Source organism: Typopeltis vanoorti, chromosome 12 (genome assembly GCF_054136105.1).
Source record: "Typopeltis vanoorti isolate ZY-2024b chromosome 12, IOZ_Tvanoo_1.0, whole genome shotgun sequence".
NCBI lineage: Eukaryota > Metazoa > Arthropoda > Arachnida > Uropygi > Thelyphonidae > Typopeltis > Typopeltis vanoorti.
The window spans coordinates 71,128,140-71,153,687 of record NC_143560.1 but is presented as its reverse complement, the minus strand read 5'-3'; the positions used below and the strand labels follow the sequence as shown (position 1 = coordinate 71,153,687).

The 25,548-nt window shown below is 35.0% G+C and overlaps 1 protein-coding gene across 4 annotated transcripts in view; it reads right to left on the bottom strand.

Moving 5' to 3' along the window:
* Positions 1–25,548, bottom strand: part of LOC150100873 (protein IMPACT-A-like) — a 172,672-nt gene that overhangs the window by 115,327 nt on the left and 31,797 nt on the right. For all 4 annotated transcript variants that reach the window (XR_016549170.1, XM_090401689.1, XM_090401688.1 and 1 more), the window contains exons 3-5: positions 25,206–25,325; positions 6,822–6,874; positions 6,645–6,707 (exon numbers count right to left, since the gene is read on the bottom strand). Coding sequence is in view for 3 of the 4 variants with exons in the window: in XM_090401689.1 (XP_090257815.1) it covers positions 6,645–6,707; positions 6,822–6,874; positions 25,206–25,325 (236 nt within the window). In the remaining variant the exon portion in view is untranslated. The remainder of the gene's footprint in view (positions 1–6,644; positions 6,708–6,821; positions 6,875–25,205; positions 25,326–25,548) is intronic.

Sequence of the window (25,548 nt, the reverse complement as noted above, 5' to 3'; positions counted from 1 at the left end):
CAGAAACCTGCAAAACCCATGTCACTGTCATCTGACTCTTCTCTATCATCATTAATTTCTTATAATATAGAAATAATTTTGTCTTCATATTCTTTTAGCATTTTTTGAACTGATTTTTGTTTTTGTACGTATACAAAGTCCACTGTGTTTCATGAAACAGTAACACTATGACACACTACCTTTAAAATCTTCAACGTTACGCTCACAGGCTACTTTGACTGCATGTGTACGAATCATTTTTGTTGAAATGGCAATGCCATTTTGCTGATTTTCTTGCACCCATTTCAAAACTTCAGTCTCTAGTTCTGGCCACTTCACAATATTTCCACTCCACATGCTTTTCTTTACGCAAATTGTACAAAATCTCCTTCTGACCATGCCAATGACGCGCTAGAAGTCACGTGAAGGTCATGCATCAATTTGATTGCACCATTAACCACCTACAAAGATCTTGGAACATAAAAGGGAGTGCGTATGACTTTGAAAAGAGGAAACAATCTTTACCTTCATTATATAAGACGCACCCCATTTTTGAGATGAATTTTTAAGGTAAAAAAGTGTGTCTTATACACCGGAAAACACGGTAATTCTCTATCCTTAAGGTATTCTTTATCATTGAGGGATAAAGATCAATAAATTTTCCTGAGCTAAGACTCAAATTACTAACATGCCAAGGGCCTAGCCAGTTCGGTTGAACATTCCTTTAGCAGATGTGCTGATATACCATCTGTCCCAATTGCTGAATTCTTATCCAGGCTATGCAACAGCTCTAAAACTTCCTTCACATGCATCTCTTCATCCAATGTAGTAGTATCACTGTGCACTATGTTATGTACACCAGCCTGATCGATCTTGGTGAAGTAAGTACTCATTATTTGAACTGCCTCATCTGCTTCTGATACTAGGATATCATCTGCATTCAGCACAGTTATTCTTCAACAATCTTTCTTTACTTTACTTGCAGCATAATGATAAAATTCTTTTGAGTTGCCTTTAGGCTGTGCAGCCAATTTCTTTTCATACTCCAACTTACCTTTCCATAGTTACAAGTTACAATACTTGTAACTTTTCCCTATGCTTTATATATATTTCATAACTCATCTTGCTCTTATTCTCACAATATTCCTTCCACATCATCAACTTCTTATGGATCTCTTGTTTAATAAGATTGAATGTCCATTTCACTCCCATTCTATCTGTTCTTCGAACTCTAGGGACACATTCAGATACTGCATTATTGAAGCATCTTTTCAAAGTTTCCTATGCACTGCTGATATCATTCCCATTCAACAACTAATATCATGGAACCAAAGATAGTATTCTCATGAGGTTTTCATAATTTCTAGATTTCTAGTTCAGCATATTCATAATTAAAATTATAATATTAATTCATTATAATCTACATTGAATTACATTTCTTGCAAGTGATTACCATTTGCATACCACTTGTTATGTAGTATTGCCTGAAATTTTCAGTATATGCATGTAATTTATTTATTTGAGAGATAATAAACTGTCAGTTAAAAAATATATATACATTAATTTATATATATTAATTCTACTTAATGTAATAAAATGGAAGTAGTTCTCAGTGCTGAAACTTGTATCATGATGTTATATTCTTGTTTATCTTTTATCTGCACACATGTAATTTCTCTGACAGAGAATAAACTATAGTGGTTTATTATTAATTATTATTATTATTACTACTAGACCTCTACTGATGAGTTTCTGAATCTAGGGATTCAGAAACTCATCGGTAGAGGTCTAGATTCAGAAACTCAGAGGATACATATCATCCACACACACAAACACTCCAGTTATCTTTTTTTAAATTCATTCAACATTACCTGCACTCATTACATCCAAAAGCAAGCCATTCACAATCACACTGCTCTATGGGTAAAAAAATGTAGCTCTCATCCTTTTGCTGACTGCATTCATTCTCAATTTCCATGGATGCCCTTCTCATCCTCTCCCCACATTCTGTAAAATGAAAAACTATATCCACCATTATCACATATAACCGTTTCATAAGTTTGTAGGTCTCTCTATCATATTATCTCAGCCCTCCTCTGCTCGTTTACGTGCAGTATTTCCTAACCTCATTCCATCCCAACTCAGAGGTGAGTGACAAAGATGGTAGCAGGTCTCTGGAATGAACCTTATGAGAACAAGTTGAAGGTTTGTGGGTACAGAAATTGGTTGACAGGCAGAAAAAGGGTGATACGATTGAGACATACAAATTATTGATGGGTTTTTACAAGCTTGATACAGAGGAAATTTTTCAGAACAGGTCTGGTGGTGGGAGAACTAGGGACCATCCTTGGAAACTGAGCAAGAGTGTAGTTAGCAAGGGTGTTAGAACTAGATTTTTTGCCATAAGTTGCCAGAGTCTGTTGTGGGTGCCATAACTGTGAATGAGTTCAAAGCAAAGTATGATAGATACTGCAAAAATGTTGGATAGTGTTTGGCATGATGTTTAGGGCTCCCCCTCAACGAGTCTAAGGACTCCATGGAGTAGCCCATAATAATAATACAGTAAACCCTTGATTTAAGGGACAAAACTTCCAGTCCTTATGTCACGTGAAAATTAACACCCTGTTAATTTTAAAATGCTTTTAACCAAGATTTGCTTATAATTAAATTAACAGGTTATTTTTTGTTATTAATTTCCTGTTATTTTTAACAAATTTTGGCGAATAGGCCATCAAATGTTGGAAAAACACTGTAATAATTTAGCCGACATAAATGAGTCACCGCTCATAAAACATGTTCGCTGAATGATTAGGACATGATCACACCAATCGCACTGTAATTGGCTCTTTTGTCGCGTGGCGAGTTTCTGCGGCAGTTTTATTACACACAATTTTGTAATTTTAGGGAGTTATTTATAAAAAAACAGCAGAATTCAAAAGTTCAAAAAAAAAAACTTGATAGTTTTTTTCAAAGTAGGATTACCTAAATCAAGTGCCTCAACATCAAACATTAAATTCACATTAACTTATCTAAAAGTGTGAAAATTGTGTTAAAAATTATGTGTAAAACGATTTTTTTGTTATTACAGTGCTAATATTGATAAAATTGCAGTATAATGTTACAGATATTTTTATTTTAAAACATTTGTGATTTAACAGACACCCCGTAGCCCCTATTAGTCCGTTAAATCGAGGGTTTACTGTACTTGTATTATGATGGCAAACATACATGTAAATAAACTTCATAAAAAGTCATGCCAGTCTTACAGATGCTACTTCAAATTAACAAGCTTTTCACAAAGCCTTCTGTTATAATGCCATAAATGGTATTAAAAAAATGATCTTTTTATGTACTCAAACTTTCAATAAGTTTAATGAATTTTACTCCTGCCTCAGAAATCTATCTAAAAGCCATTAAGTTGAATCCAATCAACTTGACAGCACATATACACATTAGGTAATAAAATGTTACAGTGAAACTGGTATCCAGAGGAGAAACATCCCCCCCCCCACCCAAAAAAAAAAAAAAAAATCAACTAACAGGCAGAAACTTTCTTTTAATTTTGGATTTTGTTTTTGAAATATTTAAACTACAACCAAATTTTCTGCATACAAAGTGCTATATTACTTATGGATAACACTGTATATCTTATACTGAAAACCCCTAGATTTTCTTAAGAATCCTTCACTAAATCCAAGTTAAATCAACTGTTACTTGTGCAATGTAATTTCATTTAATTTTCAAGTAAAATTTCTATCCTTTAATAAACTATGTATTTCAATCCTTTTAATTTTACTTTTTGTTTCTAATTACCACATATGTAGTGCTTTTGTAGTGCAATTGGAAGAATGACAGTGCATTGCACCCTTTGGAAAAGGACTGAGTTCGATTCACATCATGACAAGAGGAATGTCTGTTGTTTCAAGAATACTTGCGACATAAGACTGAATGATATAATCACGTAATCACAAGAAAAATATTTATTTAACCAAATATTTTGGTCTGGAAATAGCAGACTATCGTCAGTGGTATTACAAGAACAGTTTAAAAAATATAAGCTAGAATACTAACAATAGATCGTTAAAATTAGAACACGCCACGTGATGTTATATCACTAAGTATGAAACGGAATATTTTGAAGTAGAAACATGATTGAATTTGCTATTAAAAAAAAAATAAATAAATATTAACGAGTAATCTTGATTAGACTTTCCCAGATTTTTGATATAGATATACAGTCATTACGATTCATGTGGGGCGATGGAGCAAGGCCTCCACGCTTTCCTTGAACAAACGTTCGAACCTATAACGGGATCTATGTAAGAGGCGAGTCCTGGACCAAAGGATGCTGTGGTCAGTTTCAATCCCATGTTGAGTCAATCCAGATTTTTCAGGTTTGTTGTGAAGAATGGATGATTGATGTTCTTGGATTCTTTTTTTTGAGAACGTCCGGCTTGTCCAAAATAAGAGAGATCACAGTTGCATGGAATTTGATAAACTCCAGGAAAAGATAAAGTTGAGCATTTGTCTTTAGGAGAAAGAAAATGAGAAGACAATTTGTTAATAGGTGAATACGTAGTTGTTAAATCATATTTCTTTAAAATTCTTGCGATAGGTTCTGAAATACCAGAGATATAAGGAATAGGCACTCGACGTATTGAAACTTTGTTGTTTTGTGGAGGATTATAAGAATTGAGAAGATGTTGAGTACTTTTTTCAGAAAAGCCAATTTTTTAAAAAATGTCTCATTACAACCTACAGATCTTATGGTTAGTTTTGATATAGAATCTTTATATACCAATGTACCTCTCAAGGAAACTTTAAAATTACTTGCTGACATCTTTCCTCAAGATATTATAAAACTATTCGATTTCGTAATACATTCTGGATATTTCGTATGTCAAAACAAATTTTATAGCCAAGTAGAAGGAACGGCCATGGGAAGTCCTCTTTCTCCGGCTTTAGCCAACTTTTATTTAGAACATTTAGAAAAAGTCCTCTTCGCATCTATTTTCCCTCAACCATCTTTTTTGGGTAAGATATATAGATGACATATTTACTATTTGGCCTCACAGCAAAAACGCTTTACCTTCCTTTTTAAACAGTATTAATTCCTTGCATCATCGCATGAAGTTTACTATGGAATTAGAAGAAAACAACCAGTTATCTTTTTTAGACGTTCTCCTCATCCGATCACCTTCAAATATTTTTACAACTACAGTATACAGGAAAACAACATTCACAGGTCGTTATATTCTTAAAGAATCAGCCCATCATCCATGTCAAAAAACAGGAATTATAACATGCCTCATCAGAAGAGCCAAAACTAATTGTTCTACTTTTGATTATCTACAGAAAGAACTTTCTACTATCCAACAACACATGAACCTCAATGGCTTTTCTGAAAAAAGAGTACTCAACGTCTTCTCAATTCTTATAATCCTCCACAAAACAACAAAGTTTCAATATGTCGAGTGCCTATTCCTTATATCTCCGGTATTTCAGAACCTATCGCAAGAATTTTAAAGAAATATGATTTAACAACTACGTATTCACCTATTAACAAATTGTCTTCTCATTTTCCTTCTCCTAAAGACAAACGCTCAACTTTATCTTTTCCTGGAGTTTATCAAATTCCGTGCAACTGTGATCTCTCTTATTTTGGACAAACCGGACGTTCTCAAAAAAAAGAATCCAAGAACATCAATCATCCATTCTTCACAACAAACCTGAAAAGTCTGGATTAGCTCAACACGGGATTGAAACTGACCACAGCATCCTTTGGTCCAGGACTCGCCTCTTACATGGATCCCATTATAGGTTCGAACGTTTGTTCAAGGAAAGCGTGGAGGCCTTGCTCCATCACCCCAACCTGAATCGTAATGACTGTATATCTATATCAAAAATCTGGGGAAGTCTAATCAAGATTACTCATTAATCTTTTTTTTTTTTTTAATAGCAAATTCAATCATGTTTCTACTTCAAAATATTCTGTTTCATACTTAGTGATATAACATCATGCAGCATGTTCTAATTTTAACGATCTATTGTTAGTATTCTAGCTTGTATTTTTTAAACTGTTCTTGTAATACCACTGACGATGGTCTGCTATTTCCAGACCAAAACATTTGGTTAAATAAATATCTTTCTTGTGATTACGTGATTATATCATTAAGAGGAATGTTTATTAAAAAATCCAGCTTTTTTCAATTGAAGGTGAATTAGATGATCTCATACGAAGGTAGCAGGGTTTTTCTCCCAGTAACTCGGAATTTTTCATCCAGTATACAGACAAATCAGCCTTGAGAACACACACAATTTACCAATAAAAATACTAGTAGTGGTGGTGGGCAGTAGATGGCATTGGTGTAGTTGATGGATTAAGTGGTGGAGATGAAGAGTTGTAGAGTGGGTGCCCTCCCTCAATGAGTCTTTGGACTCCTTAGAGATGTCATGTAATAATAATATGTCATTTCCCATAGTATCATTAAACTATTAAGATCATTATGTAATTAGAGATATATTACAAGTTATTCAGTGTATTTAAAATATCACATAAAGGATAATTTATTTTCTTTAATAACATAAAAATTCAATTAAAAATGAATTTTGAAAAAGTGAACTCTTGCATCAGATTTTCAATCAATCTTTTATACATTACTCACCAATAAATATCTTCTAGCTCACTTGACAATAAAAGTTTGTCAGATCTCTTTAGCCATGGAGCACTGTTTATAAGAGAAAAAAGTGTATGTGTGTGTGTGTATACATATATATATAAAGAAGTTATTTCTATTCCAAATTAAATATCATCAGAGAATTAATAAATTTGTTCTTTTTACCTTAACTGATACAATGGAGGAGCTTCAGATGGATATTCAGGTGGAAGAGTTACCTAATTTAATGAAAATTTATGAAACTTCATTATCAAAAATAAATAAAACAAAGATTTTTTAAATATCAGTCCTGTATATTTAAAAGAAATTTTAACAAAGCACTATCAGTTACATTTTATAATCTGTTACAGTAAAAATATATATATTTTTTAATTATTTTTTAAAAACTTGAAGGGAATGCACATACTGATATTTCTGGATTTTGCAAAAGCTTTGTACAGGTTGCCACATAAACTAATTTAAATTGCAATGAACTCTTTGCAATTTAAATTGCAGATAACAAATAGTCATGCAAGGCAAGTACAGAAACATTACTGTGATGGATTGCATGGGAAGGAATTATGCAGTTGTTGGCAAATTGGAGATCTATTAGAAGTGGTGCTGATGTACTGGCTGTTTAGTAGAATTTTAACAGAATGAAAATGTAAACAAATCAGTTAAAAGACACTAGATCAATGTGACTAAGTATAAGATTTTAAATTTTTGTGGGATTCAGATATGGAGGATCATATATTCTAATTGTGAGACTATTCTGAAGGAGACAACAGATCTTAGGATGATGAAAAGGGAAGCTGAGTTGCATAGATGGTGAAACCACCAAGCAGAATGAGGCAACTTTGGAATGTCAGCTTGAGAACAGATTGAGGAAATATAATCTGAAAGCTTTGGTATACAGGAGCTAAGGAGCAATATCGTTAGACCATGTAAGTGAGTGGTTCCTACAAAATGGAAATGGAATAATGGGAAGATTTTCCAAGGGCAGCACAAAATGAAGGAGAAAGGATAAGGGACTAGTCCTGAAAGATATTCAAAGGCAACTGATTTGTTATTTGGAATTTCAACAGAAGAAATGAAGGTTATAAGGCTGTTGAAATTCCAAATAACAAATCAGTTGCCTTTGAATATCTTTCAGGACTAGTCCCTTATCCTTTCTCCTTCATTTTGATAATAGTTCATTAATGTTGTAATACAGTTATGTCTATTAACTGTATGTATTATTTTGTCTGTTTTGCCCATTTTGATAGACAAAAAAATTCAGAGATTCTATGAGGAAATATCCTTGCTTCCATGCAAGATTGGCAAACTCACCTTCAGTTGAAAACTTCTTGTAAAAGTTCTTCACTTCCCAGACAGGATTTGATTAGACTTCCCAACTATAGAGCATCATCAATACCAACTGAGTCATACAGGATCACTGTAAAGGAGAAGTGAGTAAAGGGTGTAAAACATGGACCTCTTGCAATGAGTCTCTTGGATCCATTTATGATAATCTAGCAAAATCTAAATTTAATACATAACATATGCAATGAAAAGAACCATGTGTTAGATTCAATATCAGTAGCAAATCTCAACATGGTTTCTAAGTGCTCAGATTAAATTTGAGAGAGAGAGAGAGACTAGGACAGCTGGAATTACAAAGATATGATACCAATATATTACAGCTAACTATAGTAAACCCTATGAATCACAGAAATAGTTTGTTATAGTGGATAGTTTGCAATAATAAATTTTCTTTAGAATAGCACTGTGCCTACAGGACTTTGGTCCGAACTTTTTGGTAGTTTGCTACAGTGAACAAAGTTGTTATAATAGTGCTTGCTATGGTAAAAGCTGACTACATAATTTCCTGCCAGTCTGTCTGTTCTGTGGTAGGATAACTTCCAGAATAATAATCCTGGTACCTCAGAATGAGAGAAGCTAACTCACCTTCAGTTTTCAAGTCTTTATAAAGGTTCTTTGCATCCTAGATAGAATTCAAATTCAGGTTTTCCAACAGAGAGAAAAAGATAAATGAGATTATGAGAAAAAAACTTTAACTATTACCAAACTTCTGAATGTTTACTGCAAAATACTAAAAAAAATAAAAATAAAAATAAAAATACATGCTTGATGCATGTATTTTTATTTTAATGTGAGAGGAAGTCTGTTCCAACTAACAGAAATAGATGGAATGAAAGCGGAAGACATCACTTTGATAGGTTTGAAGATGCAGTAATACATAGTCCCATTAGGAAAAGGAAGCTGATTTATCCGCAATACATGTCAGGCTGTAGTTCTTTTTAATATATCAATTCCACACCATGTGAAGTACATAAAATCTAAAATGCAAGAATACCATATGGACAAATGGTTAAGGAAATAAAGGAATCTGCTGTGTTTCTTGAACAGTTGGAGGTTGTAATTCTTAAAATGTGAGAGGAAGTCTGTTCCAACTAACAAAAATAGATGGAATGAAAGAGGAAGACATCACTTTGATAGGTTTGAAGATGCAGTAATGCATAGTCAAGGAAATTAGAATTCATTAAAATCTCCTATATATCCTGCTCACTATAACATGAGCATCTTTCAGAAAGAGAGCAAAAGAATTAGTTACAACATTCAAAATATTAACACAAGAATGAGTTGAACAGCATAAGTATACTTCCATGCATCTCTGTCACAGCTGAGCAAACAGAAGAAACTAAAGTTGCAAGGAACCAGCTGCAGTTGTATAATTCAAAATCAATAAAAATGATAAAAATAAATAAATAAATATTCATGAACAACTTATGGTGATTACTTCCCAAAACTTGGAGGCATGCATGTAGTCTGTTTGATTAAGATTAGGATGATGATTCTAGAAATCCTATGTAATCATGGTGTTCTTTGATTCTGATCTTAGCAAACTGGCAGTCTGAGAAAAATAGCAAAGTTGACATGAAGTGCTTAACAAGCACCAGGTAAGGACAGTGGAGGCAATTTATCTTTAGTAGATGTTAAGAAAAAAGATAACGTCGCATGGCAGAATAAATTGTATAAGCAAATAGAATGGGCAGTCTCCTATCTCACCTGCTTTGGCTAACTACTTCATGGAGCATTTGGAAAGTCAATTTTTTAATGCCATTTTTCCTCAACCTTGTATCTGGCAATGTTCTGTTGATGATATATTTGCAGTCTGGTTCCACTTCAGTTTTTGGACAGAATAACTCCTTAATATATGCTCATCTATTCTGTGAAATGTGTGAAATCCTGTCATCACTCAAATCTTAATCAAACAAATTGTATGCCTGTCTCCTCCAAGTTTGGGAAGTAATTGCCATAAATTCATAAATTGTTTGTGAATATTTATTTTATTATTTCTTTTCACTTTTTATCTATTTTTTAATTAATTTTTTTTTTAATTTTGAATTACACAACTACAGCTGGTTCCCTGGAACTTTAGTGTTTTCTCCTGTTTGTTCAGCTGTGACCAAGACACATGAAAGTGTACTTCATGCTGTTTGATTTGTTCTTGTGTTAATATTTTGCATGTCATACCTAATTCTTTTGCTCTCTCCCTGAATGATGTTCATGTTACAGTGAATAAATATATAGGAGATTTTAAAAAATTCTAATTTTCCTTACAAAGGTTAAACCATTTTTTCCCAAGAATTATTATATCAACTACATGCTTACATAAAACATCTATACTCTTTTTCAGGTTATCTTGGAAGTAAAGTAATGGTATGAAACATAATTCTAGCATTGGCAAATAAGGAAGTAGTAAATAATTATATACAAAGTACTACATGATGTGATAATGTAAAAAATTTAAGGAACTATTTTATGCAGCATAAGCCGATAGTACAAATGGTAAGAAAAGCTGGAAATGTAGCTTATTCCGCTACTTCCAAGATAACCTGAAAAAGAGTATAGTAGTGAATAGCGACTAGTAGCTGCTCGTGTGAAACTGACTGCCTAAGAAGATAACTGCAGAAGAGGCATAAAGAGAAAGGCAATGAGTAGAGAGAGAGAGAGAGAGAGAGAGAGAGAGATTCTATAAAAGATAGGTCATCAGTTAACTAGACACCTTTCTTTTAGGCTTACACGGTGATCCGAATGCATTTTTGAAAATTATGGAGACAACTACCATGTTTGAATAAAAACTTTAGTTTAATATAACTAAAATCTACATTCGACGTTTCGCCCTTTATGTCAAGGTCATCTTCTGGAGCATACAACCATACACAGAAAACAAGATACATTACAATCAAACTGGTTTGTTAAAGACACTGACCAACCGCTACAACAATTGTTGGCTTGACCTCTGGTGAGAAAAAAAAATAAAAAATAAAATTATACATCAATGCTAGAGTCCTATTATTAGTGTTATCTGTTGGTTGTAGAAATACATTGGGCACAACAACCAGTATCTATCTATATACATATATTAACATCATGTACACATTCCAGCCAGTTGGTATGGAATGGTTTCTAATACTAGCTAAGGATTGGTTAGAGTCCTGACTTATGCTGGATCTTATATATTAGGTAGGATGAATGTGTGCCATACTGATCCTTGGAATTTTCATGCCATCTTTGTTGTTGTTATTTGGGTGGTTTATCAGGATTTCGCAGGCTTCCTTAAATTTCCTTTTGTATAAAGAGCAGGTGCTTTCCCAGTTGATTTGGTGTAAGGTGTTGAGTGCATGGTCTGAGAGGTCTGCTTCACCATAATGGTTATATTTAATGTGTCTAATGTGTTCTTTCTTGCGTATAGGGATTGTCCGTCCTGTTTCACCAATGTACGGTAAGTTACAGGTGCAGTGGATGCAATAGACTCCAGGATGTGCTAATGGGAGGAGAGGATCTCTTTAGAGGAGTTGAATATGGTTTTAAGTTTAGTGGGTGGTTTAAAGGTGGCATTGAGGTTATAATGTTGTAGGATTCTGTTGATTTTTTCCGATAACCCTTTAATAACCCAGTATTTTTGTTATAGGCATTATTTATGAATGTGTCGCTGATGATTTTTAGTTCTTTTCAGGGCTTGCTGGTTACAGCAAATTGTTGTAGCTCTGTTTTTAAGGGTGTTAACGACTCCATATTTTTGTGATGGGTGGTGGTATGAATTAGCATGTATGTATTGACCAGTGTGTGTCGGCTTTCGGTAGACCGTGAAGGATAGACTGCCTGAAGGAAGACGTGTGACTAGTGTGTCTAGGAACGGGAGCGAATTTTGGTTTTCGATTTCGATGGTAAATTGTATGCATTCGCGTTGTTTGTTCAGGTGGCTAAGGAATGTGTTTAGCTTTTGTCGCCCGTGCGGCCAAATCGCGAACACGTCATCAATGTATCTAAGCCAGACTGTCGGTCTTAGCATGGCGGAATCCAGAGCCCTTTGCTCAAAGGTTTCCGTGTAGAAGTTAGCGATTGGTGGGGATAGTGGTGAGGGATGTGTAGTTTCTCTCTTTTATTAAACAGAGAAACTACTCCAACCAGCATAATTCAATTCAATGGAACAATTTAAGTCAGAAACTTAAATTATTCCATTGAAGCACCAGATCTGTTAAGTTCTTTAAGAAAGATGATAATTTCTCTACAAATGGCTTAAGACATTAGCAAAGATATCTTGACACAGCCCTATAACGTGCTGAATCAAGATACCTGATAATGGGATGAAGAAGTATCCCTTCTTTGTGAATTTTGAGGAAGTCGTGTATCCTGGCAATCACTGGATATCTAAAGTTGTTTTTAATTCTAATTTCCATACAAACACATTAAGCATGAAATTGCTAGACTTTAAATGCATGTTCCAAGGATCCATTTCAATATGTCTGCAAGTTTTGGGGTCAATCAACACTTTAGCCATTTTGGGTACATTTCACAAAATGCATAATTGCTGTCTTATCACTCAATAAGTTATTCTGGCTGTAAAACTTTTACTCAAATATGGTGTTTCAGTTGCATTACCTGAATGGTATTTCAAATGTTGCAATTGAAAACAAAATTAGAATGACAAAAATTTGTTCTGATTTTGAAAATTTTTTATCTTGGTTACAAAGTAAATTATGGTTGCTAAGAAATGGTATTCTTGTTTAATCCTTTATCTAAGTGTCAGCAAACAAAGTCTGCACATGAAGTGTTGTCACAACTAGGCTACTTGTATATAGAGACTGATGACTTCGCATTAAATATATAAGAAACATGACTTCTGCATTAATTCAACCTTGGTATCTTTGTGCATCTGGATCCCACTGATGTGAGAGCTCAATAAGGTTAAAACTGATCTGGATAGTAATCCTTCCATATACTAGCAGCCTTTTTTGTGAAGATACTTTATGCACAAACTTTGTTTGCTTACACCTGGATAAAGGATTAAACAAGAAGATAATTTCTTTGTTATATTGTTTTCAACTGTACCATTTGCAGAAGGAAAAAATATTTAAAAATTGTCAAGAATCAAAAGGATATGCATCAAAAAGATTAGAATTGGAATATTTGAATACTTGCTTGAAATTTCTTGTTCTTATTCATTATGGTTTGTTTACTTTCATTACTAGAAATGTTGCTAAAGTTGAAAGCTTAAAATATGTATAAATATGTACATGTACATTTTCTAATTGTCCCCCAAAATATTCAAATTGACCCCCTGTGGGACATACACCTGACATTGAGAAACACTGATTTATAATATACAGAAAACTGATACATATGGCCAGATACAGTAACAAACTTTCCCAACCTCCCCTCCTCCTTACATTATGGTATCATAAATAAAAGCATTTATTACTGAATAGATAAATAAATGTCTATTCAAGTCAGAACATCCCTCACAAAACAACCACATGTGCTACCTTCTTATCTAATTGCTGTAATTTTAATTTAAAAAAAAGTTTAATTTTCCCTCCAGTCCACAACTCTTTGTATACACAGATTATATGAATTCTATCACTTTACTTATTTCTGAGATATATCTTTAAAAAAAAAAAAAATTTTTTTTTAAGGAAGCTCAGCAATCTCTGTACTGCTTTCAACTCCTGCTCTAACTAGTTGCCCATCCACTGATACCTAAGAATCAAATTCTTTGTCTCTCAGTTCCACGGATATATAAAGTTCCTTACAAGTTGGCCTTTACAGGCCAACTTGTAAAACAGAATGTTAAATCAGTAACAGCCAACCAGAAAAAAAAAAAAATACATTCATTACCATGGAGAGTCAGGTCCACTGGACCAGACATCCCTTCCCACCACACACACAGAATCAAATGAAAGAAAATTACTATGCTTCACTGAAACAAGTGTAAATATGAGAAAGTGTTTTTTTTTTTTTTTTTTTTAGAATCTACAGCTGCTCTTAAAAATCAACCTAACTTAAATAAACAAGGTTATGTGATTGATTGGTTGTGTGGGATTTATGGCTGAAGCAACTCAGGCTATGAAGCCAGTAGTATATTATGTCTGTTAATTGCACATGTTCTTAACTTTGCAAGATGAAAAACCCATCTTTCCAGGAGGGAAAAACCATGCTACCTCTGTATGAGACCAGCTAACATGGTGGTGTGAAACAACCATGTTACCAACCAGGGTTCTTATGCCTACAGAAGATGCTTTCCTAGAAATTAAAGGTTAAAGTCTAATCAGTCCCTTGCAAATGTTGTACACATTTGCAACACTCACTTGTGTTGCTTATTCAAAAACTGGTTTTAGGTAAGATCTTAGCAACTATTGTGTCCTTAATAAAATGATAAGCTTTGTTGGAGTATAATTCAGCATAATGTGATCTCATTTTAGCAGTGCAAGTTCAGCTTATTGGCTTCTTTCCATTAAAAATTAAGAGCGGCAGTATGAAAGTAATTCCTCCTATTTTTTTTCTACTTCGATTCAGGCTTGGAAGAAATCTTTACATGTCACTTCATGGACAGTAGTAGCCTCTAATTTCACTACAGTGAGCTGAGCTGCAGATGGCATATGAAGCAAAGAATAGTGACTGAATTCCTTAATGAGAAGATGGAAGTCTGATAGAAATTAATGTCCATCTGAAAAATGTGCATGGAAACAATACTATTGGTGTAAGCATAATTCGACTCACTAGAAACATGAATAAGGTCCTCCTTCTCTAAGAAAATGCCCACCCCTCATGCCAATTTGCACACAAGGGATGAAACTGCAACATCTGGCTGGATTCATCTCCCCCACCACCACCACTCACAGTCCATAGCCACCCTGAGGATGCCATTTTGCATATGACAAGGAGCTGCAATTAGCTCAGCATCAGCATAAAGACTTTTACAGAGTTGGCAGAGAGGATATCACTTAGCAATGGCAAAAGTATATAAAGAGTGACAAAGACCATTAAATAATGAGAGATTGCTTGGGGAAAAAAAAAAAAACTGAGGGGATTAATCCATGTAGCCTTTGTCAAGTCATATTTTCTGAGAAAATATCATTAAAAATATCATTAGATAAACAAATAACACCATTTGTTGATTTGGTCAAGTTGTATATTACAGAATGCAACCTGTATTCAGTACAGAATTCAAAGACATCCAGTAAAGAATAACAAATATTAAAATTTGTTACTGATTTCAACTGTTTAGCTTAATTAGCTTAGATGAAAAGGCTATCTAAAACTTGGTGAAAGAAACAATGCAAAACAATCTTCCAAATGCCAAGCTGAATGAATGAAAAAACACTAAGAGAGAACTATGTTTCACACCACAATGTTTATGAACAGCAAAAAAAAAAATATATATATATTACAGGTTAACAGCCTTTTATATATACACACACATATACACACACACACACACACACACATATATATATATATATATCAATCCAATGCCAACAGGTTGTAAAACATATAGCACAACACTGGCACTCTACTCCAGGAAATAGATGAAGTAGAGATTTACAAGTGGTGGTAGAGAAAATGTTAAAGTTTAAAGGACATATTGCTAAGGTAGTCCATAAGATTACTTGGATATTGAAGAACACATTAACATGAGATAAGGAAATTGTTATTCCTCTTTATAAGGCCTTGATACATCTAGATCTAGATTACTATGCTCAAGTCTGGTTTCCTGGGTTTCTTTGGGATGAGGAAGTGGTGGAGAGGATTCAGAGGCGAGTGACCAAGATGGTGCCCTGTGAAATATTCACTATGAGGACAGACTCAAGGTGTATGGATTGCAGAAGTTGGTTGATAGGAGAAAAAGAGGGGATATGATTGAAACATTTAAGTTGTTTAAAGGATTTTATAGGATTGATGCATGGGAAATGTTTCAGCACTTGGTTAGGACAAGAACAAGGGGTCATCCCTGGAAGTTGAATAAAGGTGTGGTTAGTAGGGATGTGATGACTAGATTTTTTGCTTGGAGAGTTGTCAATGAGTGTGTAATATTCCCCCTTACGTGGGTTTATATTTTTTCTTTTTACTCGTCTCTACAGGTTAGTAATTTCCAGTACTGGAAGAACTTTGGAAGATTTATTTAGAGTTAACGACTGCGCCATCAAGGTTCTCTTTGTGGTATTAGATATATTCAAAACTTCCATAGAGTTTACTCTGAGATTATCTAAAAGCTGCATTAACAGTTGTGGCTATTATTTAATACTTTCGCTCACAGATCCGTAATTTTTTTGGAAACAGTGCATTGCATAAAAATCAGGTGGTACACTTCTTTAACAAAACAAACATGTTTATTTCAAATTAAAAGGCAAATATACAAGATCATACATTATTAAAGGGCTCCCTTTTAACTCTACTCTAAGCATATAATTTTAGCAATTTAACAATTTGTATATACACTGAGTCATGCAACATTATGACACATAGAAAAAACTGTCAGTGCTAAGATTATCATGCTCTATAAATTCTCATCATCAAATTCCTGCATGTACCCTCAAGGGGTGTACAGGATATGATAGTACTACATGAAAAAAATTACATCATTATTAATTTCCTATCTACAATTTTCCTCCAAATCAGTCTGTTACTTGTCAACACTCCAATATTATCAGATCTTATATTTCTATCGTCTAAAGCACTTTGTACCGTATCAATCCACCTATATCTTGGTCTTCCTCTCGGTCATTTTCCTGCCAACCTGGCAGAGAACACTTGTTTTGCTAATCTTTCCTCGCCCATTCTGATTAAGTGACCATACGACCTGAGATTAGCTCTGCTAATGCATTCCTGGATGCTGACAATGTCAAGTTCTTTCCTAATATCCTCGTTTTTAATATGATACTGCCATTGATGCCATCTGTTCACGCCTATAATCTTTCTCAGGACTCTCATATCTGAAGTCTCTAGTCTTTGGTCAAGAGTTTTACTTCTGACCCAGCTCTCAGATCCATAAGTTAAAACTGGCTTGAACACTGTCTTGTATACAGCTAATTTAGTGTTCTGACTAATTTCTCTCTTATTCCATATGAATTTATTCAATTGACTTCCCACCATACCAGCTTTGCTGATTCTGTTGTCTATTTCTATATTTAATTTACCATCTTCAGTAAAAATCATGCCTAAATAGCTGAAATGTTTTACTTGTTCCACAGGTTCTCCATTCACAACACAGTTGACATTTTCAATGATTCTGCCTATTTTCATTGTCTTTGTCTTTTTATTGCTGACCATCATACCATATCTATTACAAGAGCTATTCAATTTTGTCAGAGAATCTTGCAGACTTGTAGCGGATTTATTTAGAAGTATAACATCATCTGCATGAAGCAAAGAGCTGACATTAACATCTCCAATTTTGATATCATGTTTAATACCACTTTAATTCATAATATGATCCATATAGATAATGAATAACAGAGGGGATAATGTACATCCTTGTCTCACACCAGATTTATCATTAAACCATCTTCCTGTACTTCCTTCAATTCTAACTTCTGCTGACTTACAACTCAAATAAAAACTAAGTATTGCTTGATATAATGCCCCATTGACACCATATAACTGCAGCGTATTGAATAGCTTCTCTCTTGGGACCTTGTCATATGCCTTTTCCAGATTGACAAAACTTAAATACAGATCTTTGTTATATTCCCATGCTTTCTCGACTATTTGTCGTAAAGTGAAGATCTGATCCTGACAGCCTCTATTTGGCCTGAATCCAGCTTGTTCTTCACCAAGCTTTTCTTCCACAATTTTTCTCAACCGTTTCTCAAGTATACTTGAATAGATCTTGCCAGGAACACTCAGTAGGGAAATACCTCTGTAATTCTCACATTCAGTTATATTTCCCTTTTTATATATGGGTACTATGAGAGCTCTACTCCAATCATCGGGAATTCGTCCCTCTGCCCAGGCTTTCTGAACTATGCAGTGCAGCCACTGTAAGACTCTTATACCACCATACTTCAGCATTTCTGGTCGAATATCATCTACTCCTGCTGCCTTTCCACATTTCAAGCCTTTGATAGCTCTTTCTACTTCAAGTATGGATATGTATTCCTGACTGCATGCCTGGTCAGTGTTTTTTACCACTGTGCTGTCATCACTGCTTGTTTCATTTAGCAGTTTTTCAAAGTAATTACTCCATACTTCAAGGATATCTTTTTCTCCAGTTTTCATGTCACCTTTATCATCTCTAATTCCTTTTATAGCACTCTTTCCTCCATTCTTAAGCTTCTTCAACAACCTCCAGAATATTTTGCCACCTTCTTGATATTTATTTTCTATATTCTTGCCAAAGTCCTCCCATGACTTTTGTTTAGCTAGTTTTACACAGTGTTTAGCATTCTTGCATTTGTCTCTATATTCTCTAAGAGCACAAGCTGACTTATTTGACAGAAACTTTTGATATGCTTTCTTCTTTTCCTTCACTGCCTCTTTAACCTCCTGTGTCCACCAGGGAGTTCTGATTTTTTTATCCTTACAAACAACCTCACCACATGCCTCTCTGGCAGAATCAATCAATGTTTTCTTCAGAGTTTGCCACTGAATCTCTAAGGTTTGATTCCTGTTCTCAAACTCTTTCATTTTTCCTTCAATAATCTTTGTGTATTTTAGTCTACAGCTCACATCTGAGAGCTGCTCAACTTTTATTCACTTTAAAACTTTCTTACATGTTATTCTTTTCAATATGAAATTCAATTTTATCCTGCTCAAGACTAAATAGTGATCACTTCCAATTTCAAATCCTCTGTACACTCTGGTGTCCTGCACCAGGGAGAAAACATCACTATCAACAATAACATAGTCAATGAGACTTTTCTTATTCCTAGCCTCTGCTCTCCATGTGAATTTGTGCACATTTTTATGTTGGAACATGGTGTTAGCAATAACCAGTCCATGTCCTGAGCAGAAATCCAACAGATATTTGCCATTATTATTAGCTTTGCTCTTTTCTCCAAATTTTCCCAAAATATTTTTGTATGTCTCACAATCATTTCCTACTCTGCTATTTAGATCCCCAACAAGGACCAACTTTTCCTTTTTTATTGTGTCAGTTGCTTTTTCTAAAGCCTCAAAAAATTCCTCCACTTCTACCTTAGTAGAACCTTCTGTGGGACCATAGGCACAAATAAGTCTCATTGTCCAGTTCCCCATTCTCATATTTGCCCACATTACTCTACTTGAGACTGACTGCCATTCAAGAAGATTAGCCTCGTATTTTGTCTATAAATTCTATGGTAAACTATCTCCAATTCTATTTTTTTGTGTGTATAATTAATCCTTAGTTTTACTTCTCAGTCCAGAACAATGAACTAAATTTAGACAAAAAAAATATCCCATGGATGTTCAGTCAATTTTCCATATTCTAGATAAACACAACAAAATGAACTTACATATCTTCGTTAACATACAACTCTATACCAGTTCCTTCACAGGTTCCGTTGGTTGCCTATCCATTTCAGGCTTTGACTTCCATACAGGGGTCCTGTCTTTACCGTCGTCTCATGTAGATGACTCCTGGGGCTCAAAGCACACTTTTACCGATGTTTCTGGGTCAGCCAAAGGCGTCTGATGCACGTTGCTGGCTCTCTCTCACTGGCAAGGCATGCTGGTCAGTCTTTCTTTTGCTCCTTAGATGGCCACACAGTGACCATGGCTACATTCTCCTGACTTCAAACAGACTGACAAATATGCCGCATGCCGAAAGGCCTGGATCCTGAGTTCTCTCTCTCCCCTCTTTTGTAACTTAGAGGACCTCCTATATACAGCCCCTCAGGTCCCTGGACTAAGGGCTGAGGGCCCCCAAATATTCCTGCGCAAAACGGTCTTGACCTTCAATGTTAATTCTCGTGGAAAGGCTTAGACATTAGTTATACATTCTTACTAAATAGCTTAAGGAATTACAACGTACAACAGAATATACATTAAAATAAATTTTAATACAAATATTTAATACAATTTTTATAAAAATTTTAATAAAATAAAATTCAATAAAACTGAATGAAAATAAATAAAAATAAAAAATTGGCATCCCTTATCCACTCCACTAAAGACCAACCTGGTGTATACCAAGTCCCTTGCAGCTGTAAGCTGTCCTACTTTGGCCAAACAGGCAGAACAGCTAATATCAGAATTTCAGAACAAAAGGACTACATCCGTTTTCACCAATACAACCACTCTGGTCTTGCAGACCATGTGCTGGATACCAGCCATAGAATACGGTAGAAGAAAGCCATGGTAATACAATAAAAGTAAATTCAAAAATGAAAGGCTATTCGTGAAATCAGCCTCAGCCCTAAGAAACAATCCAAACTTCAACAAATTTGGTAGTATGAGACTGCCCCAAATTTGGGAAACCTACACCAGAAGACCGTTTAACTCCATACCCCCCCCCCCGTACTTATGGACTCCCAAAAATACATAAGGAAAATGTGTCATTACATTTAGCTACTTTGTATGTATGTGCCATTACAAAGGCACATACATACAAACTAGCTAAACATTTGGCCAAAGCTCTCTCACACTATACTGGCAACACACCTTCACACATAAAAAACTCAGCCCACCTCAAAGCCAGCATAGAAAACCTTACACTCAAACACACTGACATAATGGTCAGTTTTGATGTCTCCTCCTTATTCACAAATGTCCCACTCAAAGAATCCTTAGAGCTAATCCAAGCTAAATTTTCTCCCGATATCACAGCCCTATTTCAGTTCACAATGAACTCAGGCTATTTTGTTTGGTAAGGAAAATTCTACAAAGAAATAGAGGGGACAGCCATGGATTCTCCACTCTCCCCACCCTTGGCCAACTTTTATACGGAGAATTTTGAAGAGAAAACCTTAAACTCTGCCCCACAAAAACCAACCGTTTGGCTTCGCTATGTTGATGATGAGTTTGCTATTTGGCCACATGGCTGGGGATACACTGAGTGGAGATACCAGGCAGAAGCATTAGCAAGGTCATCTCTACCTATAGGAGTTGCCAAACAGTGTGCCACCTTTTATTAAATTACTCTGGATTTAGAGAAAGATGTTGAAAGTTTATTTTTCACTTCATTAGACTATAATAAATTTAGTTTAATCCTTTATCCAAGTGTGAGCAAACAAAGTTTGCGCCTGAAAGTATCTTCAGGACTGTGGTAAGGTGGTACAACACCGGGCAACTCGTTGCAAAGGTGGAGCAAGTTCCACTAACCTTGCTAATGCTTCTGCCTGGAATCTCTCCACTCGGGCCTGGCTCCCACTGAAGAGACCTCAATAAAGGTCGAAACTAGTCTGGGCAGTGGCCAATCCCTTAATGCATAATATTATACATATCCGCAAGGAGATGTGTTTTGCATTATGGGAGATACTGAGATAGGAGTGTTGTGAGCTTGCTCTACCTTTGCAACAAGTTTCCCAGTGTTGTACCACCTTACCACAGTCCTGAAGATACTTTCAGGTGCAAACTTTGTTTGCTCACACTTGGATAAAGGATTAAACTAAATTTATTATAGCCTAACCAAAGGAAAAATAAACTTTCAACTTTTTCAGCGAATGGCTACCCCCCAAAAAAAATCAAAAAATATTGAAACCAGTAAACCACAACCCCCCCCCCTCACAACAAGGATTACTCTAAACCCATCACCAAACCCAATATCCGAGGCACCTCGGAAAAAATTACAAAAATCCTAAAAAAACATGACTTAACTTCTTGTTAGAGACCATATAAAAAATTGGCATCCCTCATCTGCTCTACTAAAGACCAACCTCCCCAGTAGACCTACCTGGTGTATACCAGGTCCCTTGCAGCTGTAAGCTGTCCTACTTTGGCCAAACAGGCAGGACAGCAAATATCAGAATTTCAGAACACAAGGACTACATCCGGTTTCACCAATACAGCCACTCTGGTCTTGCTGACCATGCGCTGGATACCTGCCATAGAATATGGAAGAAAGCCACGATAATACACCATAGTAAATACAAATATGAAAGGCTTTTCATGGAATCAGCTTCAACAATAAGAAACAATCCAAACCTCAACAAATTTGGCTGCACGAGACTGCCTCAAATTTGGGAAACCTACATTGCCTGCTAGTGGGCACCATCAGGACTTTAGGAGAAATAATAGCTTCCTGCTTCTTCCTCACTTACTGTTTGTTGTGCCTGTGTGCACGTGTCTTGTTCTTAAGTTTCTTGAAAATAGCAACGTGACGTTGCCAAAATATTGAAGTATATTAAAATTTATTTTAATGTATATCCTAGTTGATGTTGTTATTATCTGATATTTACAGTTTCTGCACAGACTTGCATGTTAATTTTCTTAAAGTTAACTACATGGGTTTTCACAAAATTTACAACGCTAACACAGAATTATTTACCTTGTTTTCAAGTTGTGACCTCTGTGAAAGTCGATGCAAAGAAGAGGAAAAATCCTACTGCATCAAATTTTACAAGTGGAATGGGTTGCCAGTGTCAGTTGTGAATGCTTTGTCTGATAATAGGTTCAAGGAGAGGTATGATAGATTGGGTCTCCCACGATGAGTCTTCAGACTCGATGGAGGTGCCCATATAATAACAACAATAATACTATACGCGTAGGGAAAACAATTGAGATTGTAGATTTGGAAAACACTTCATGTGGATGGCTGTATGAGAGAACAGAGTCAAATGGAATGTACTTGTGCCAAGAAAAAATAGAGATAAATGTCATTCCAATAATTGATCCTGTCTAGTGATTTGTGTATAAGCAAAGGTAAAGGTGAACTGAGATCCTTTGATGGAGAAAAAAGGCAGCACCATGTTTCAGTAGCATCAATGGTGACTAAGTTACCACTGATGAGATGAAGAATGGTATGAAAGACTGTGTTTAAAGCACAAATAAGAAGTGGAGTATACATCTGCAAATGCAATCAGTTAACAGTCAGTGTGACATGCAGTCATTTCTGTATAGGGAAAGAGCTCTTGGTTAGTCCTACATTTATTGGGAAGTCTGAAACAATTTATCTTGAATCACTGTGATTGACCAAAAATAGATAAACTGGCTAAACATTTACAGAGAGCAGAGGACAGATCAAAGGATAGTAATTTGTTGAGCAAAGACATCTGATAAAATAAAATATCAAGAGCAACAGAATAGTTTTTTTTTTTTTTCTTATGGATGTTGAAAGTTTTTTCACTTGGTTATACTATAACCAAGTGAAAAAAGAAGTGATACTATTACTGAATTACTTCAATGAAGATACATCTATCTGTAATCCAGAGTATTTTAGTAATAAGGTATGAGACACTTTTGACTACTTGTATATGGAAATATAATGTCTCCATTACTTCAACCTTGGCATAACTTCTAAGTCTGGCTTGCACTGATAAGACCTCAATAAAGGTTGAAACCAGTCTGGGTAGTGGCCTTTTCCATAATGCATAGCATTACACTTGACCCAAAAGGATATGTGCTTTGCATTATGGGATAGTAAGACAATTGATGTGAAGTCATTAGTTTCTATATGCAAGTAGCCCAGTCATAAAGTTGCTTCATGTGCAAACTTTGTTTGCTTACACTTGGATAAAGGATTAAAACATGAATATAATTTCTTGGCATCTTTAATTTATAATTTTTTCTATGGCACCTAGCAGCAGCTTTCATCATAATGCAGATACCAATTTGTTATTGGTTCATTATGGTTAAGCACTAGATTTCTTTATCTAGTGCTAAGTTAATAAATATATATTACAGAAGATTGTTTTCCCCTCCAATACTGAATCATTCAAAATGTGTTAGTTTTAGAAACATTTCTACAATTTTCCTATATAAGATGTGCTTGTTATACAAGCGCCTCCATGGAGCCCTAAAACTCATTGTGGGAGATCCAAACTCTCAACACAATACCTATCACACCTCTCCTTGAAACCATAAACAGACAAAGCACTCGCAACTAACTCGGGCAACCCATTCCATTCATTCACCATTGTCCAAGCAAAAAATCTAGTCCTAATGCCCTTGCTAACCACACTCTTACCCAACTTCTAGGGATGACCTCTTGTTCTGCTCCTTCTAGCCAAATGAGGAAACATTTCTCCTGCATCAATCCTATAAAATCCTTTAAGTAACTTAAATGTTTCTATCATCTCTCTCTCCCTTTTTTTGCCAATTCACAAACCCTCAATCTATCCTCATATGGAACATTCCAGAGACCACTCACTATCTTAGTCACTGGCCTCTGGATCCTCTCCACCATTTCCTCAAGAAACCAAGGTGGCCAGACCTGAGCACAGTACTCCATATGTGAGTACTGTGAGCACAGTACTCCATTTATAAAGAGTAATGATAACTCCCTTATCTCTGCTCGTTAGTGTGTTCTTCAATAACCAAGTAATCCTGTAAGCTAGTCTGGCTACTTTAGCAATATGCCCTCTAAACTTCTGCTTTCTATCTACTACTACTGCTGCTGCTACCCAAAAATCCATGACTAAATCAATTTCCTGAAGTACATTTCCCTCAATATGATACATAGCTTGTAATCTTTGTATCCCAAAATGCATAACTTGACACTTTTCCACATTAAATTGACATCCATTATGTTTTGCCCATACTATCACCTATTCAAATCATCCTGCAAGCTCTGTACATCGGCTCAATTAAATGCGACCCTACCCAACTTTGCATTATCCACAAACAACTGAATATCTCCCTTCAAATTATTTCCTATATCATTTATGTACAAATTAAACAGCAGTGATTCAGGCACAGAGCCCTGCAGCACACTACTAGTCACCTGCCTTCTCCTGGATTCTGCTCCTCCATATACTACTTTTTGTTTTCTGTCATCAGCCACCCTTTTGTCCATATCACCAGTTTCCTATCCATCCCCATTTGTTGCGGTTTGCTACAGAACAGAGTTCCATGTGGTATCCCATCAAATATCTTTACAAAATCCAGCAGTATCATCATGGAGCCATTCCCTTTATCCAACTCAGCTGTCACTCTATTATAAAAAGTTAGTAAATTATTAACAGATGAACAACCCTTCACAAATAAAAATATTAATTTGATATAGATGATTTGTGGGAGCTCCATTAGTCATTTTGAAAGCAAACTTGAATAATAACACAGTAATTAATGTTTATTCATAAGATTGCCTTAAAATTAAAGAATTGTTAAATTGTGACAAAAGTAAATTACTTTTTAATGATATACCTGCAAAATTATTTCATTTTTAGAATTATCCAAAAGAGATATGCAATAGATCCTTCTTCCTAAATCCACAACTTTCCAGTCATCCAGATAAATAGCTGTTAATGCCTCAATTTCATCTGCCTGCAATATTGAATAACTATATTAATTCTAATATTTTCTTATACGTTAATAAAAATTAAGGGAGGTGTGTATGTGGGGGGGACTAATGTAGTGATATATAATGCAAATGTTCATTACTGATAATGGCAGTGCTTATTATAAAAAGTAGTTTAATAATTATTCATGGAATAATTAAGCTAATTTAATGAATACAAAATTACTATTAATAATCTTTTTTGTGTGT